Source organism: Ursus arctos, unplaced genomic scaffold (genome assembly GCF_023065955.2).
Source record: "Ursus arctos isolate Adak ecotype North America unplaced genomic scaffold, UrsArc2.0 scaffold_13, whole genome shotgun sequence".
Lineage (NCBI taxonomy): Eukaryota > Metazoa > Chordata > Mammalia > Carnivora > Ursidae > Ursus > Ursus arctos.
In genome coordinates, this window is record NW_026622797.1 from 14,215,763 (window position 1) to 14,235,062 (window position 19,300).

The 19,300-nt window shown below is 37.5% G+C and overlaps 1 protein-coding gene across 25 annotated transcripts in view; it reads left to right on the forward strand.

Annotated features, from left to right (window-relative positions):
* Positions 1–19,300, forward strand: part of SYNE1 (spectrin repeat containing nuclear envelope protein 1) — a 447,744-nt gene that overhangs the window by 309,637 nt on the left and 118,807 nt on the right. For 17 of the 25 annotated variants that reach the window (XM_026505077.4, XM_026505081.4, XM_026505085.4 and 14 more), the window contains 5 exons: positions 887–1,060; positions 3,647–3,838; positions 12,871–13,005; positions 13,980–14,089; positions 18,735–18,891. In XM_026505077.4, the coding sequence (XP_026360862.3) occupies positions 887–1,060; positions 3,647–3,838; positions 12,871–13,005; positions 13,980–14,089; positions 18,735–18,891 (768 nt within the window). The remainder of the gene's footprint in view (positions 1–886; positions 1,061–3,646; positions 3,839–12,870; positions 13,006–13,979; positions 14,090–18,734; positions 18,892–19,300) is intronic. The other 8 variants (XM_026505079.4, XM_026505082.4, XM_048226159.2 and 5 more) reach the window with 1 other exon arrangement.

Genomic DNA, 19,300 nt, shown 5'->3' on the forward strand with positions numbered 1-19,300 from the left:
TAAAATCAATGTGTCATTTTATTTAATCTCTATTTTCAACAAGCTTCTCTGATGATTCTAATGTGAACCCAGAAATTTAAAAATAACAATAATAAATTATTAATGAAATAATTTTTAAAATAAGGTATTTATAGTACTTAGTTAATTTTTTAATTCATTAATACTGTCCCTAATCACACTATGAAATCCTTGTGGAGTTTTAAAATGAAGTGATTGGCTTGGATTTTTTTAAAATATGAATTACTTTCATCATTGAGAAAACCCAGAGATGTAACGACGAAATTTGAATTTCTGCCTTCACTCAAGAGACTCGTACCACTGAGCCCTCCCTTCCTGTAGGGACTCACCTGCCTGAAACTGCATGGTGGTGCTCAGTCCCCACCACTCCTTACACTTTCCCAAACACTGAGGTAAAGTATCGATTGCCGTTTACCATCTTCTGCATTGTTTTGTTCTAATCCTTGGTCAGTTTCCATTATTTACATTCTCTGCCTAGCCCCATAGGCATATTATGTAAGAAGCTTAAACTCTGGGTTCACATTAGAATCATCAGAGAAGCATTTAAAAAATACTAATCTTGAGACTCAACTTCCAGAAACTCCCCTTTATCGCTCCGGGATGTGGCGTAACCATGGGTATTTTTTTTATTATTTTTATTATTTTTTTTAAGTTTCACAGGTGATTCTGATGCATGACCAGGACTAAAAACCTGGTTCTACTTTTACATCAGAAACCAGGGATGTACTGTATGGTGACTGACATAAAATAATAAAAAAAACATTAAAATAAAAAAAATAAAAAAAAATAAAAAACCTGGTTCTACTGTGTTGAATGCTAATGACTCTACCTCGGGGTGATCTCTGTTACGTTCTCCTTACTTCATTAGGAGAAGTTAAATGACCAGCTCGAGGAACAGAGACAGGAACAGGCTCTGCAGAGGTACCGCTGGGAAGCCGACGAGCTGGATCACTGGCTGTTGAGCACCAAGGCTACTCTGGACACTGCACTGGGTACAGCCAAGGAGCCTATGGACATGGAGGCCCAGCTGGTGGACTGCCAGGTACAAAAATGGTCTTGAAGGAATATGCCAACATCACAAAGTACGTTGTTTAACTACAGAAAATGTAATAGGGAAAAGGCTTGGTATGGATACATAATTTTTCACAATCCATATATTTTATAGAGAGAGTAGAAGAACAATACCTTATGAAAGCTTAAATGATACCTGAAATTGTGCTTAGTCTTTTGAAAAAATTGACCAGGGGTGTCGACTCTTTAGAAAATCTTCAGCCTCCTGAAGGACATTTTTTAAAGGCCATAAATATCAAAAACACTTATGGTATCTATATTTAGTGGCTAGTAAGAGCTACAGACCCAATGAAAAGAATTAGTATCAGTGAATCAGACTGTGGATAAACACAACAGGAGGTGTCTCTAGGTGCTCTGTTGCAATTTCGGTTCTAATTCTGATACATTGTTTGGACAACTTGGAAAAACTGTCAGTTATAGGCAGACTGAACATGGAAGGTTGTCTTTTGGAGCAGAAAATTACCTGATGTGATGTCTCTCAGAATTAATGTAAAGACTAATGATATTAAGGTTTTTATTGTAATATTTTTTACCTCTTCATTATGGAAAATTTCGAACACGTGTGTAAGTGTAGAGAACAGATAATGAACTCCCATGTACCAGTCACTGAATTTCAATGATTATCAACATAATAGACTTCACACCTGGGGGAAGTATATCTAGAAGCTCTTTCATTTAACAAACTAGCGAGTGTCTAGAAAGACTTAACCTAATCCGCAGGGTTAAGTATCAGTATGCCTGCCTTTATATGTCTCCTATTTGGAATCAGGAAATATGCAAAACCATTAATGAATGAACACTGTCTTTTTTCTTAATATGTAGTATGCTATTTTGATCATTCCTTTTATGATTTGAGATTTATTGTAATATTGATCATTATAACTTGGATTTTTAAATTCTCTAGGCAACTTATCTATGTGTATTCAAAGCATTGTTATTCTCTGCCTGGATGGTAGAGAATGGAGAACCACGTGTGAATGTTTTCTGTTCTTTTTATCATCTTTTCTAAACTTTCCTTGCTGGAAAGAAATGTCTGTTTTTTATATTCCCTGCTAAGTGCTTAAAATTAGCACATGTACTAACGAGCATTCCAAAATTATGTTTTACCATTACTCCCACCTCTCCCTTTTGGATGTCTCCATTTTTATAGCTATGCATAAATTCCTCAATTCAGATAATATATTTCAGGGTTTTTATGAAGTATTGAAATGGTATTTTGACAGCATTTTTAGAAACTCGAAGCATATGGAATCACACAAGTATACAGCCATTCCTCAGTCAATTCAAATGTAGTATTTAAGGCAGTCATGTAATTAGAACTGTGGCTATTACTAGGGTCTCATCATGACTTTTGGGGCCCTGGGCACTTTGCTTCTATGGGCTTCTCCTCTATAAAAATACTAAAAATTATATTTTTATTTTATAACTGCTTTGGTACAAAAACTGATAAGATCCAGGGTGGATTTATTAATACATATTCATTATTGTATTCGTTTTTTTCTTCTGATTTTAGAAGAAATTAAAATTAAGATTTTTATTGGGACTCTGAAAGTATTATGAGCTCTCAGCACTGTGCCAACTGTGCCTAATGGAAAAGTCTGTCCGGCACAGATTTATATTAGTTTCTCAAAAATAATCTTCAGGAAATCATCTGTTAATCCCCATTTCACTAAACATTTCACGCTTCCATTTAGTTCTAGTTTTTTGGTTCCAACATATATTCTTACAAATTGATGACAGTTTTTCTAATTTAAAATATCTTTTCTCATTAATAAATTACTTGATTGAATATAAATTTGAGAGTACATTTTAAAAAGTTCAGAGTTAAGGAATATAAAAGCAGAATGATTTCTGCAGAAAATAAAATGGTTGCTATTTGTTTAGCTTTGAAGTTCTTGTTTTGTTCTCTTTTAGTTTTGTTTTCAGTCTTACCTTGGTAGAAGGGAGACTAGTTTGCTCCTTCTCTAAATTTAGCCTCTACTTGAGAAGAAAAGGCAGCCCTAGAGAGTTGTTACAGAAAGTGAAAGTAAAAGTCTTAGGAAAACTTTTAGAAATGTAAGGTTAAAAATATATTATATATAAAAAAAAAAGAAAATTAAAGTCAAGAAATAAGAGCAGCAATCTGAAAAAAAAAGCAATGTCTTGAAAGAGAGAATCATCTTTAAATTGACAAGAAAGTGTTGATCATATGACACCTTTACTCTTATTAGTCATAAGCTTGCAATCTAACACTAAATTGATAAAACAGTCGTAATAATGGGATAAGGCAAAGGCATGGTCTTTTCTCCTTATCCGTTGGCTATATGAAATATGCTTTCTGTGTGCCTTTCCAATATAGTTTCCATTATATAATATCGAATCTTAGAGAAAAATTAGGAAGCTCAAGGAATTTCTAAAAATCTTATAACTCTTCAGGTCTGTCAGAAAAGTAGGAAAAAAACATGAAGGCATATTCTTTTGGCGAAAAACTGAGGAAGTGTTGGGTTTTGACATGAGAAAGGGTCTTTGTAGAGTCCGGCTGGATGTGTGAATTTCATTGTCATTTCTGTTGCTCCAGAACATGCTGGTGGAAATAGAGCAGAAGGTGGTGGCCTTGTCCGAACTCTCCGTGCACAATGAAAACCTGCTGCTGGAGGGCAAGGCGCACACCAAGGAGGAGGCCGAGCAGCTGGCGGTGAAGCTGAGAACCCTCAAGGGGAGCCTCCTGGAGCTGCAGAGAGCGCTGCATGACAAACAGCTCAACATCCAGGTGAGGGCTCCAGCCCGCCGCAGGCCAGCAGCACCGCTCAGTCCTAGTGCCTTGTTCCAGGGCCTTTTCCATGCCTGGGATCCCTAAAGGAGGAGTTGGGGAATGATACAAGCTTATGCAGGTATATGTGTCACACACAGAGATTTGGGCACTGATTTTCAAATAGGTTTTGTAAGGACTGTGTGAATCCACAGACCTGAAGTCTGCGGTGTAGAAAAAAAAAAAAAAAGAAAGACCCACATTTAGCAAATACACTATTTTAAAAAGTATTTAAACATAGGCCATAGATTAAGATATTCTATAACATTTTAATATTTCTTTTATTCTCCTACATTCTTTTTTTCTGATATACTCAGACTTTTTCACTTAGGGCTCACACCTTATATTGGCATATATTCTAGGTGAATTGAACCTTTTTACTCTCACAGAGTGACCTTAACATTCCCAAATAGTGATTTCTGTTTTAGGTCAATGGAGCTTTTGGGGCTTAATGTTTGCCTGGTGTATCCTTTAACTTTCCTTTGATTTCACCCTTTCTGTGTCCTTTTGTTTTATATTTGCTTCTTAAAAAATCATTTGGCTATACTTTGTTGGTTTTAAACATTTATCTAATCAGAAAATCTCCGACTTTGAAAGGACAGGGTTAGTCCATTTAAATTTACTGGGATTACTAATCTCTGTAGACTTCTGTTATCTTACTTTTTGTTTTTTGTTTTTGTTCTCCTCTTTCTATTCTTTTTTTTCTCCCTTTTAACCTTTATTTTTAAGTGGTTGAATGCTTTTTCTCCCCAATATCTACTCTTTACCACTCATACCTAAAAAATTCTAAGTTTATTTCTTAATCTCCTTCTAGGTCAATGTAAGGACCTTGGAACATTTTCCCCCAGACTTCTCCTCATTGCACCTTTCATTCTGATACTGTCCAATATTTTAATTTTGTTCCTTTTAATCTGTAAAAATTAGAAATTGCTATTATTATCCTATACAAAAATTGAGTGAACATTTATTGAAAAGCAACTATGTGTCAGTTGCTATTTTATATGACTGAGAGAAGGAGCATGTAAAATAACTATATTTGTATCTATATGTCTGTGTTTATATCTATATATTCCTGACTTCAAAGGATTATGGTTGGGGGAAACAGACAATAAATAAAATTAAAACACATTATTATATATTAAATTAGGAGATGATAAGAGCTATAGGTGAAGTACCATTAAGGCAGGTAGATGGGGAAAGGCAGTTTGGGTGGATTTGCAGTTCTAAACAGGGTGGCCAAGGAAGCCTCCCTAAGGTCACATTTGAAGGAGTGAACCATGCAGATATGAAGGAAAAGTTCTACACAAAGGGGAAAGCAAGTGCAGAGGCCCCCAGGTGGGATCTTCCCTGGTCTGTTCAACATTGTGGTTAGAGTGGAGTGAGCAAGGGGAGAGTGGTGTCAAATGAAGCCAGGCACAGGTAACAGGGGACATGGTACAAAGGCTCTTTTAGGCATCATATGCACTTTGGTTTTTACCCTGGAGGAAATGAAAAGCCACTGGAGTATTTGGGAATAGAGGAGTGACAAGATCAGCCTTTATCCACTAAAGGGAACCAGAGTAGAAGCTCAGACACTAGTTAGAAGACATAGTATAGAGATTGAGGTAATGAGAACTTCCTAGATTCTGGATAATTGTGAAGGTGTAAACTACCTGAGGAACAGATGTTGGGGGAGAAAGAATAGTTAGGTCAACAGTTTAATTTCCGACAGGTGAAGTTTGAGATGCCTATTCAGTGTCCCCTAGTGGCTGGAATTCAGGGGAGAGACCTAGACTGGAGTCATCAGCCTCTAGATTGTCCTTAAGGCATGAGGCTTGATAAGATCCCAAAGGATTGAGGACAGATGAAGACCAAGGTCCCGGAATCAAGTGCTGGAACGCTCCAGTGTTATGGGTTTGGAAAATGTGGAGGAGCCCACAAAATAGAGCGAAAAAGAGAAACCTGGGAGATGGGAGAAAGATAGAGAGTTTGGTTCCTGGAAGCTACTTGCAGGTAAGTGGGGCAAGATGAGGATTGGGAGCCGCCCACTGGATCTCATGACATGTGGGTCTTTGGTGACCTCGGCAGTGGCTGTTCTAGTTGAGTAGAGAAGCCCAAGTCACTCCAAAATGAAAGTGAGGATGAGAGGGGACAGGTTGGAGAGGAGAGCACGAGTGACTCAGGAGTTTCCCTATGAAGAGGGGCAGAGAAATGATAGCTTCAAGAAACATTTTAAGATCAGAAGAGTAATGGCATGCCTACATGTGGATGGAAATACCTCAGTAGAAGAAAGACTGATGAAAAAGAAGCTGATGAAAAATGTATAGGAGGGAGAAGATAGGGCCCAAGGGCGGGGTGTGGTCTCAGAACTCCAGTATCAGGGAAATCTCTTACCTGAGTCAGATGCTGCCAGGGGACAGGACACCAATATTGTGGTGGAAACTTGATGGAGTACACTCTGATTGCTTCCGTTTTCTCAGTGTAATGATGATTCCTTTCAGACTAAACTATATATTTTCAGTTCTTTTTGCTAATTGTATAATTATGTGGTCTGGAACGTCAAACCGGATCAACAAAAAACTATTAGAAGCAATGGAAGAATTTAGTAAGATGACTGGCTTATTAAAAAAATAAAGTGGAAAATCCAGAGGCACCGGGGTGGCTCAGTCAGTTAAGAGTCCGACTCTTGATTTCAGCTCAGGTCATGATCTCAGGGTCCTGGGATCGAGCTCCATGTTGGGCTCCAATCTCAGTGGGAAGTCCATTTGAGGATTCTTTTTCTCCCCCTCCCTGTGCTCACTCTCCCTCAAGTAAATAAATCAATCTTTAAAAAAAAAAAAGGAGAATCCGTAACTTTTCCATGTACAAAAAAACCCAAACAGAGAAATAATAATAATTGTCCATCTGTAATATCAACAAAATATGAAATATATGGAATCTCAACAAATAACATTTTAAAACATGAGTAGAAAAAAATGTGAAAAAATGGACAGATAAACTTTATTCTTAGATAGGAATACAACATTTTAAAGATGACAGTTTTTTCTTTACTAACATATAAGTTTAAGTTATTTGGATTGTAACACAATGATATACAATGTGACAAAATGATTCCAGGTTTACCTGAAATAAAATAAATGTGAAAATAACCATACTATTCTGAAAGTGAAGAGTTATGAGGACCTAATTTAATTTACCATATATTAAAATACAATATTACAATAATTAGAATAGTTTGGCATTGGCACAATAAATGGATGAACAAAAAAATTTACAGAATAAATATTCCAGAAAGAGACCCCAGTACTTAAGGGCAAGTGATTAATGGTTAAGGTAACATTTCAAATCAGTGGATAAAATAATAATAAAGTAATAGGCGAACCACATGAAATATGATAAACTAGATTTCCTATCCCATTCCTTATAGAAAAAAAAATCACAGTTGGATCAAATATTTATTTATTTATTTATTTATTTAATTATTTATTTATTTAATTATGTTCAGTTAGCCAACATATAGTACATCATTAGATTTTGATGTAGTGTTCAACGATTCATTAGTTGTGTATAACACCCAGTGCTCATCACAACACGTGCCCTTCTTAATACCCATCACCCGGTTACTTCATTCCCCCACTCCCTCCCTTCTGTAACCCTCTGTTTCCTGGAGTCTAGAGTCTCTCTTGATTTGTCTCCCTCTCTGATTCTGCCCATTCATTTTTCCCTCCCTTCCCCTATTGTCCTCTGTGCTATTCCTTATGTTCCAGCATCACAGATGGACCAAATATTTAAATATAAAAATTTAAACCTGAAAAGTTCTGGATTTATGGCTATTTTTAAAAAATCTTAGGATGGGAAGGATCTTTGCCAGTATGCCCCAAACCCAGATTTTTAGTTTCTTCAAAACTACTAGACAAAAATGAAAAAGATCTGTATGACAAAAAACTTAGTAACCAAATGAAAAGACATGGACAAATAGGGAAGAAACTGCATAATTCACATGACAAGAAATTAATTCCCTTAATGTCCACAAATCTTTTGTAAATCTGTATGAGAAGATCACCTAATAGAAATATGAACAAAAGATGAAGAGATTCAAATGAAGAGACATACAAATGGCCAGTGAACAGTGAACATGTGAAAAGATATTTTAACTCATTCTTGGTTAAATAAGTGCAAATAAAGACCAATATTGCTTTATACTTTAAATTTACATACTTTAAAATGTACATGCAGTCTGACTTTATGAATTAAAGCAAAAAGAAAAGTGTTAAAAATATTAAAATTAGGGAGTAGGGAATATAACCATTTTTTAATTTTAATTAAAAAATAAAAATATTAAAATTGAACAAAATGAAGATGATTGTGTAACAGTAAAAGTTTATAGTAATTTACTTGGTTTTATAAAAAATTACTATCAATCTAATATATAATGATTTTTTTTTCTAGTGGTGATATGTGAATGAACCTTATCTCTAAAGAAACCAAATCAGGGGCGCCTGGGTGGCTCCGTCGGTTAAGCGTCTGCCCTGGGCTCAGGTCATGATCCTGGGGTCCTGGGATGGAGCCCTGTGACAGGCTTTCTGCTTAGGGGGGAGTCTGCTTCTCCCTCTCCCTCTGCCCATCCCCCTGCTCCTTCTCTCTCTTTCTTGCTTGCTCTCTCTCTCTCGAATAAATAAATAAAATCTTTTTTAAAAAAGAAAGAAAGAAACCAAATCAAAGGGAAAGACTTCAAGGTTTCACATCTGGAATAGTTATTTAGAAAGCTGCAGTTGTTGAACACTACATCAAAAACTAATGATGTACTATATGTTGGCTAATTGAACATAATAATAATAATAAAAAAGAAAGCTGCACTCGTGCCCTATCTCTTAGGGCAAGTAGGAAGGGAGGGGGCAACCTGATACGCAGGTGGCAAGGTCAGGATTACAAGGAGATTTGAGGAGTGGGGGTGAAGGGGTGAGGGCACAAATTCCAAGACCTCAGGGCCTGGTACAGGCATATAAATGAGGGAAGCAAGCCCAGTCAGGACCTTGGCAAGCTGGTGTCATGTCAAGCAGCTGTTCCTCAGCTCCAACTATTGTCATACGAGAATTTACAGGCAGCATTGCTGGGACTTCCAGAGAAGGGACATTTGGATTTATATCTAAAAATCTCCCAATTTTAAAAACATTGCCACTTGATTCTAAAATTTTAAAATAATTTGTGTGCCAAACAGAGGTCAAACTAGGTTCTTGGACCATCACTTTGCAACGGCTATCCTAAAGTCTCCCCATCCTGGTGTACCACAGGTTGTTAACTAGGTGACCTGGGGTAAGATCCTGGAACTTGAGGCCAAGTAATCAGTTCTCTCATCTGTAAAATAGGGATATTAATAGTATTCAACTTTTTAAAATCCTGAGGATTTTAATGCAAGTAATGCTCACAGGAAGTGCTCAAATAGCAATGACTATAATAACTTAACAACAACAACCAGCTGTTTGCAAACCACATTCTTTGGGGGGAAAGGAACTCCTGACATGCTGGAAGGTTAGGTCTGAGATGGGTCAGGGTTGGCTGGGCTGAGCTCTCCGACAGCTTGTGGTGCTCACACCCAGCAGATCCTGCCCATGGCCACAGGGATTCTTCAAATGGAGTAAAATCCTGACTCTGCCCACAAGTGGAAGGATTTCCTGAGGATACTGTTGTAAAAAGTGTAAATACTGGAAAATGTGGTAGTGTTTCACTGAATTGAAACTGATCCTTGTTTATTTTTAAAATATCTATAAATTCCCTCATCTTTCATCTGATGAGTTTCCAGCATATAAAGTATTGATTTTCTTTCTTTCTTTTTTTTTTTTTGTGATTAGAGCTATTTGAAGAGATTATTTTTCCAATAATATTGGAAATATCGGAATAAAAGGAGCCCTGTTTACATTATTATTACCATAGAAAGGGTCATTTACCTTCATGTAAAAAAAATTCAGAGTTGCTCTGAAATTAACTAACGTTGATTAGGGAAAAAAAGCTTCCACTGAATGTAGATGTCAGTGAGGTTGTAGCCTTCACTTGGGGTTTGCATGACTCAGGAGAGCTGGAGCCCCTTCCTAAGTCTTGTATGGCCATAAGCACACCATTTCTCAGTGCTGCTTGCCTACAAAATGGTCCTATCTATCACGGCCATCTTTTTTAACTAATTGGACTTCTGTATGTATCAAAGAATAACCAATCCCTTTAGTCCCCCCCCCACCCGCCCAAGACACTCCTTCTCTTTGTGAAGGGACACAGACATACGGGCATGTAATACTAATCTCTTGAATTACATGGCATCTTTCCTCATAAAAAGTTTAGGTCATTTTCACACATTATCATCCTTTGAAGGAACACAGCCCTATATAAATAATGAGATGCTTTATAAAGAAATGTTTTATTTAATGTTTAGCATTTCCAATCCTCACTAATCTTCCAAAGAATGTTCCTGGCAAAAGTGGTTACTGTTCTAGTATTTCCAAAATAAACAGCTTATGTAGCCCCACCCTTGGGGAACTCTGGGGACCAAAGCTGCCTTACTTCCTGTCTCCTAGGTAGGAGAGAAAACGGTTATCAGACCTACTAGAATGTAATTACCATTATTCTATTCCTTGGATCAGTGCCTTCTCATCCCCAGGGGAAATGGAATGAAATTTGAACTGGATTCTTAATCATTTTTCGTTTCCTGTGGTCCAAGTCTTATGTTTCAAAATGACTAAATCTGTCAAAGAAAAATTTACTAGCTGAAAAATGGGACCTAACCACATAGAAAATACAAACTAAACATCTGCTTTTGATGCTACTTAATTTTTGTTTCTCTAAAGCTGTGGATTCAATTAGTGAAATATGACTCCTCTTAGATTTTAAGTCTTAGATTCTGAATATGTGTCTGTGCGCGTAAAAGTAGTTAAGCTGTTCCTAAGATCTAACATTTCCATTGTTATTTTTCCAAGCACAAATTTGGTGTGAGGAATTTGGGGGGTGGGGGTGGAGGGAAGAAAGCTCTCAATTGGACAATAGTAACCTGCGTAGAAGAATAAGGTGGTGTCCCTGAGAAGTTACCACATGAGTCTCTAGGCTAGGCTCTGAAAACAAACCTTTACTGAATAGCAAAGCAGAGGGGAAGTGACTGGATTCCACAAAAAACAGCAGGTCATGGCCATGGCCACCATTTTGTCAGCTGGGGCAGCTCCTACTGGGGACAATTTTCAACCTTGTACGCTGACTTCCTTGGCGTCGTTCTCTGCAGGTCTCTTTGGACCTGCTGTTTCATCCTTACCAGAAGAGCCACGATCTTTCAGAGTTTATGTTGGGTAGATGGTGCATTCTCAGATGGGAGAGAAACTGTTTTGTGCAGAAATGTATGGGCTTCAGGGCTGAAGAGTGCCCACTCACCCCATACCTCCCACCTGCAGGAAAACCACTGCTTATCTGTCAGCAGCATTCCTGGAGGAGTGGGGAATATACTGAACTGGGTGTCACTTGTCACCCATTTGGAAGGTCCTGTGAAATTCCAGTGGCATACTTTAGAACGTGGCATCCCCATTGTTCTAGATAAGCCTTTTTCTCTTGTTGGGAAGCTGGATCATCTTAAAGCAAAGGAAGTTACCTGTGAGCTAAGGTGGCTCTGACTCTGGGAGAGGATTGTGTATAGTATTACCTGTAGGTTTCACAGTTTCCTTCAGTTCACTGTACTTCAAGCACTGATACCAATGTGGCAAAGTTCATGATCTCCACATTATCTCCGACATTTTGCAGTTTAATCATGAGACTCTAATGAGTAAGACAGAAGGGTATCTAGACCCTATTTATTCCCCTGAGGAGTTAGTATAAAAATCTGAAAATAAGAGGAAGAGAAGGGTCCTTGTGGGCAATCAGGCTGGATGACCTGCGGTATCTGTATCCCATTCCGTGGTCAGATGTGGCAAGGAAGAACCAGAGGACTGGGGAGTAGCCACCCTGGGGCTAAGGAGCAGGACCTCCTCCTCTGTGGAAGCTCCTACAAACTGTCCCTCCTCTCTGCCCCCATGCTGCAGCCACACTGGCCCCCTCACTGCTGCAGCTTTCTTTGAGATGCCCCCTTTCTCTCCCCTCATGGTCTCTGCTCCAACCGTTCCCTCTGCCTGGAGGGCCCTCCACCTATGTCTATGCCAGGCAGGCGGTTTCTCATCATCCAGTACGTAATACGTGCGCAATACAGTTGGCTGCTCTCCAGAGGCATTCCGGACCAGCCTAGAAAACCTTTCCCTTCACTTTCTCTCCCATCATCTAGTCTTCGGTTCTTTAGGGCTCTTATCTCAGCTTATCTTGTTTGTTTATTGTCTGTCTCCGCAGCAGGGCTCTTGTCTGGCTTCTTGGCAGAATATGCCTAGAACGGTGGCTGACACAGGATGCTGATTTAAAAAGTATTTAGTGAATGAGTTATCTTAAGATTGTGTAATTTATCTTTTATTCATATATATACACGTATGAAAGAAGAGCTTTCATTCTGAACTAATTCCATTCTGATACGCAGTACCAGAGGGCCTTTCAAATTCCCTCAGAATAATCAAGCAGAATGAAAAAACTCCTGCCTAGGTAATGAGTCATTTCTCTTGTCTTTCTCCTGTAGCCAGACATTATCCACACCAGCAGTGGCAACGGATGACAGTGAGGTCTGGTTTGGGTGGTGATAGTAGGGGAAGTGAGATCTAGAGTTATATTCTCATGGAAAAAGTTCTGGAATATCTGGTGACCACATCAGTCAGCTAAAAAAGCCTAGCCTCTAAGTAGACAGTTTCCCCGTCAAATATTTGAGTATAATCATCTATTTATTGTTCTCCTTTCTGCAAATACCATAAATTCGATGGGTTTTGTGTTACCATTTTTTTTTTTTTTAGTCTGGTTTCATGTCCAAATGTATCTACTTTGGTGTCATTATACAGACCACACCAAAGTCGCCTTCACTCCATTCGGTTAAGGTTTTTCTATGGATAGTATGACTCTGATTTCTGCCTCATTAAAAGCAGGGCACAGCGCAAGAGAAGGAGGAGAGCCATGCCGACCTAACTGCCAGCCAGAGCCCCGGGGTCCAGGACTGGCTGGCCCAAGCACGGACCACGTGGGCCCACCAGCGACAGAGCAGCCTGCAGCAACAAAAAGTAAAGCATTTCTGACCTCTCCATAGCCAGCAGACCAGCCATACAAACACCTTGAGAGAGACGTTTTAGGTGGACAAGTGACTTCTGTACTAAATACAGAGTGCCCCTTTATCTTCTCTTTGGACAGAAACAAGACCTGGCTAACTGCTTCAGTGTACTTTCTTATGACCCCTGCAATGATTGGTCATTTTAAAGTCCGTTCTTTAAGAAAGGCTGGTGTTCAGATTTACAAATAGCATGACTCAATTATAATCTGCCTTACGAAGATTACCTACTCTGTTTCCCAAGGTGCCCCAATTCGAGCCTATTTTAGAGAATAAACAACCTCAGGAAGGCCTTTGAGAATTGGTGAAAAGCCTGAGTTACATGTTTTTAAAAAAAACTTATTAAAAATGAAATTTATTTTTCACTTTTAAGTAGATACCATCACAAGAAAGAATGAAAAATTATTGCCCTAGGGAAACAAATGAGCTTTGATGAATAAGAATGATTTCTCACTGATACCTTAGCTTTATCTATGGAGCATATTAAAAAATTTTATTTTCTCAAACAGAAAAGGCGTTTTTCACAGAGAGTGAAAAAGTAAAACCAAATCTGTTGATTGTCCAACTTATCAAGCAAGTGGGGAATTCAAGAGAGCTGCTGTCGTCAAGGTTTTATCTCAGCTGGAACAGGTTTTGAGAAGTGAAAGTGCATTGTATACCACTTGAGGGCACCATTGCCCAGCAGAATTTTTTTTTTTCCATTAATTTTTTCCAAGATTTTTCAGAGATCTCTTTTATAAAAGCCAAAGAAAGGTATAGAGTACTTTGGAGACATGACTGCGAGTTTACCTAAACCACACCTTTTATGCAATGTCTGAACTTAGAAACTTACTGCAGGAGTTCTCTGAGAATTTTCTAGACATAAAACCATGATTGTAGGCAATAATCACAAAGTAACACATGTTTTTATTTCTGCTTTTCCTTGAGCAGGAGTTGGAACAGGAATTAGCGGAGCAGAAGAGCCTCCTGCGGTCAGTAGCCAGTCGCGGGGAGGAAATTCTCACCCAGCACTCAGCTGCAGAGACCCCTGGTGGAGCTGGGTATGTTTCAAAACACTTTCTTCCAACTTGCTCTGGTTTGAAGAAATGTAAACGTCTCACTCGAAATTTTATTTTAAACATCTGCGAGAACTTAATCATTTTTGTTTTCACTTTATGATATTAAATTTACTTGCATTTTTGAGCATTTCTTGTGCAGCACGAGTATAGCTAGTAATTATGACGGCTGATGGCTGACTTGTTTGCCCTCTCCCTGGTATGCTGAGCGTATCTGTCCAAAGAAGATGCTTATGAGTTCATTTTTTAGAATCAAATAAGAAATGCATTCTAAACACATTCCACTGTGTTTCCGAGTGATTATATCTAACTGCAAAGCATCTTCCCCGCAAAATGAGCTTATCTACCCCTAACACCACTCGGAAAAATAAACGTATGTGCCCACTCAATGTCTTGATTTTTCTTGATGATGTCTGTCTATAATTTCTACATGTAACGTCATTCAGTTTCAAGAACTGGTTTGGAATGGAGACGGAAAGCCTCATACACAGTGGAGTAAAGTGTTAAAATAAAAATGAAGGAAGTTGGAGAATTTTCAAGTTGGAGATTCTGACTTAAAAGGCAGAACAGAAAAGGAACCACAGCAGGGTTGAAGTTTCCTGGTATTTTGAGTCAGGTCTGGGTTTTACTCCATTTCTACATCAGTCGGCATGGAAAGGAGCTCAGCCCTGAGCCGCAGTTTGCTCATCTCTAGGATTACAGCAGTAATGGACCACCTCCATCTCAGAAGGGTTATGAAAGTGGTGGGTGCAGCTGAGAGGATATGTAGGAAAACTTTGAACTCCAAAACACTGAAAAAAAAAAGTTTCAGTGAAACCTCTGTCCTCATGCATTGTAAAGATTGTGATTTAGTAGTATCCTTCGGCAACCATGATACGGTAAATAGCTTTAACTCCACTGACTCCAGGGTTGTCAATAACCGAAGGAGGAAATACATGCTATGGAGATGACTTCTGAAATATTATTTATAATACCAAATAATAGAAAAGGTGGAAATGCCTGTTAGTATAAAAAAGCCTAAGAAAAATTTTATGCATATATAATCTTAACAAAAAAATTATATAACTATAGCAGGAAATGTATATGTGATACTAAATAGAAGTGTGATATGAAATTGTAGGTATAGTATATGTGTGGATAAGAACCAGACTATACAGTGTAGATTATCAAAGCCAACTTTTGGGGCATCTGGGTGGTTCAGTTGGTTAAGCGTCTACCTTGGGCTCAGGTCATGATCTCAGGGTCCTAGGATCGAGCCCCTCTTCAGGCTCCCTGCTCAGTGGGGGAGCCTACTTTTCCCTCTCCCTCTACCCCCCTGCTAGTGCTCTCTCTTGCCCGCTCTCTCTCAAATAAATAAATGCAATTTTTTTTAAAGCTAACTTTGGAGAGGATAGATTTGGAGACTTTTATCTTTTTGCAGTTTAATCGATGCTTATGAAATGCTGCTGACATACATCAGTGTTGAATATATATATATATACACACACACACACCTGTATTTAAGAATTTCAAGTGCAAAATGATAGAAACCAAACTGCAAGGCAATTGAGATAGACATATTATGACAAAATATATAGAAATTAGGATGTCATTCAAGAAAAGAAAAATGAAACAAAAAGAAATATTGATAAAATTAGTAAATATCAATTTAAAAGAATACAAATGAAAACTACTACTGACTATATCAGTAGTCAGGAATTCCATTAAAATAACCTTAAAACTGGGGTGCCTGGGTGGCTCCGTTGTTAAGCGTCTGCCTTTGGCTCAGGTCATGATCCCAGGGTCCTGGGATCAAGTCCTGCATCAGGCTCCCTGCTCAACGGGGAGCCTGCTTCTCCCTCTCCCACTCCCCCTGCTTGTGTTCCCTCTCTTGCTATCTCTCTCTCTCTCTGTCAAATAAATAAATAAAATAAAAATCTTTTAAAAAGATAAAATAATCTTAAAACTGTAAAAATTGTGTTGAAATATAAAGGAATTTTCAAAATCCTGATTGTCCATCATACTTACAAATAAAGATAAGGCCGTAAATATGTGTGTCTGTATGAACGCAACGTGAGAAATGCTGTTCCTTCCATGCCGACTCTGAGTCAAGACCTGCCCTTCGCTTTTCATTTTCTATTCTGTCTCCAATTCTTCTAAAACATTTATTCATCCTTCATAATTTTCTGAATATTTTTGCCAAACTCTGTTTTTACAAAGAACCCATTCACACGTTGCCTCCTCATCATATGAATAGTCACAAAAAGCAGCAGTAGGAATCTTCTGCAACTTTCTTGCCATGATATTTTTCTTTCCTTGGCCTTTAGCTTTGGAAAGGACCCAGATGAAAGACAAACAACTATAAATTGCTGTTTCAAATACAAAAATATTTTAAAGAGAAATTCACAGTGCAATACGGCCTTTTTTTAACACAATATTCACTTTAAAGATTGCTTTATAAATTTCACAAATTTTAAAATTTTTATACAAAATCTTTAGAAAAGTCACCTGTAAATCTGTTTGATTACAGTTCAACCATGCCTTTCAAGCATCAAGTAAATAAGCCAAACAAATATAAAATAAGCAATATCTAGAAGCCAAAAGAATATATATATCTTTTAAAAAAAACCAGAATGGCATTGCTAGGGGAAAAAAACTTGTATTCAGACTCTAACTAATTAGCTGATTTCTAAGACTAATAAATATGAAGTAGTTTGTGTAAGAAAACCCCTGCGGGAGGGGCATGATTTGCTTCAAGAGTACAAATTTAATACACAAAGAATAAGTACTCTGTGATGTATAGAAGGGTTGAAGGATAGATAAAGAAACTCAGTTGGACATTAACTGATATAAACATCAAAGGGAAAGAATATTTTTCATGGGAAATAAAAGGTTTTGTTCTCATTTAAGATTGATTTGCTGCTGGCATTTTCTATGTGTCAGTGATGAAGCTTATCCCCTGGTTTTATACTAAACTGTTATGCAAACATAAATGAGTTAAAAATGATGTGCTATGTCCACCATTACAAAGGACATCACAATAAAGAAATTTAATTTCATAAGAACTTTAAAACTTTTTTATTTAAAAAGATTAAAAAAAAAACCACACAGAAAACTCCGGAGACTAACATGACAAACAAAATTAGAGATCTCAACATGATTTTAGCACTTTTTCACTCAATATTACTTTTTAAAACCAATCCATGTTGATACACATAAATCTAGTTCTTTCATTTTAACTGCTTAATTATATTTTATCTTGTGACAATAGCTTGTTCACCCATTTTTTTTTATTGATGAGCATTTATCTTGCTCCCACTTTTTTTTTTTTTTTTTTGCTATTACTAGAGTTGTTGACATTAACCTTCTTGTGTGTCTCTAAGGGTGCGGGTTGGGGAGATTCTCTAAGTTGTTTCCTAGAAGTAGAATATCCTGCATTATAGCCTTATAAATAATTTTTAAAGGCTTACTTCAACAGACTTACCTAAAGAAACTATTGTATTCAATACGTACTCTGAGAAGAGTTGACTTTAGGGTAGTGTATAGTATTATCCTGCCAATGAACTTATTTTTTTTTCACTTAAGCAAAAGTTCTGTTGAAATATTAATTACAGCCTAGTATGTCTTTTAGATGACATAGTTCTAGTTAGGTCTTTTTTAAAAATATTTTATTTATTTAGAGAGAGAGCATGAGAGAGAGAGAGAGAGCACAAACAGGGTGGGTAGGTGGTAGAGGGAGAGGGAGAAGCAGACTCTCATTGAGCAGGGAGCCCTATGTGCCAGGGCTCCACCCCAGGACTCATGAGATCATGACGTGAGCTGAAGACAGACGCTAAACCAACTGAGCCACCCAGGCGCGCCTCTCGTTAGGTCTCTAAAACTCCTGACAAACTAGGATCTGTTGGAACTCAGGTTCCCCAGACTCTTATTGTTAGGACCGATTTATCAAGTGGCTATTATGTTCCTGGTAGGGTTCTAGGCATTGTGCATATCTTCTCTAAATTCTTATACTTCTGCAAGATAGATACTATCTTCATCGTGAAGATGAGATAATTGAAGATGAGCGAATTGAAGCAAATTGCGCAAAGTCACAAATCTAATATCCTAGAACAGAGATTCCAACCCAGACCTGTCTCACCCACAAAGCTGTCATCTTTGATGACACCTTGCTGCCTTAATAAGGATGATACTCAGTGCCTTCCTTCCACCCTCTGTACTTCTGTTCCAATGTCCTGAAACCCTGTCTGTAGCATTTTCTTTGGACTCAGGATAAAAACTCCCAGTAGACTAACTGACATTTTTAGGGTTTTTTAATTATTCTGTGGGCTGTTTGTCAAAGGACATTAGTCTAATTGTACACTTTCTGATTCTAAATGTTAGTTATTTTTTTATCTTTAATACTGAGTTATTTTCAGTGAATTGTTAAATTCTTATTGTGTTCATAGTTCAATTATAGTATAAGTTAAGAATGTATTTGTTTATGGTTAGTCTCAAATTTTCTATTCTAATTGATAGTTTTAAGGTGCAAGCTAATGACTAAAATGATCTAGTTCCAATTTTAGAGGCCAGATCTAGTACATACAGTAAGGTACCTAGAATTTAACACCTTTTTGCACACATTGTAAACTTAGATTATTTATTCTTCTAATAGCGAAAAACCTGATGTGTTATCCCAGGAGTTGGGGATGGAAGGGGAAAAATCAGCTGCTGAAGACCAGATGAGAATGAAATGGGAAAGCCTACATCAAGAATTTAGTACCAAGCAGAAGCTACTACAGAATGTTCTGGAACAGGAACAAGAGCAAGTGGTATCCAAACATTTTGATTTTATATATTAGCTAATATAAAAGATGTATAGCTTATGCTAATGGAATATTAACTGTGCACTAATCTATAATTTCATTATCAATTCTAAAATAAGACATAAAGGAAATTATTCATCTTATATTTTTCTTAACAAGCATGTTTCATGTTTCCCTTAATAATTATATATTTATATGTGTAAATTTATTTGATTTCTAGGTACTCTTTTCCTCAGAGATGATTAATATCTGATGACCCATTAGCATGAACCCTTAAATTAGAGGCCCCCTTTTTTTTCACAACCTTAAAAATTAAGGTTTCAAGTCAAGGATATACACATCTAGGACAAGAGAAATTCAACAAATTTAGTTACTTTCTAGAAGTTAAATTGTCAAGTTATCTTATTTTCCATTG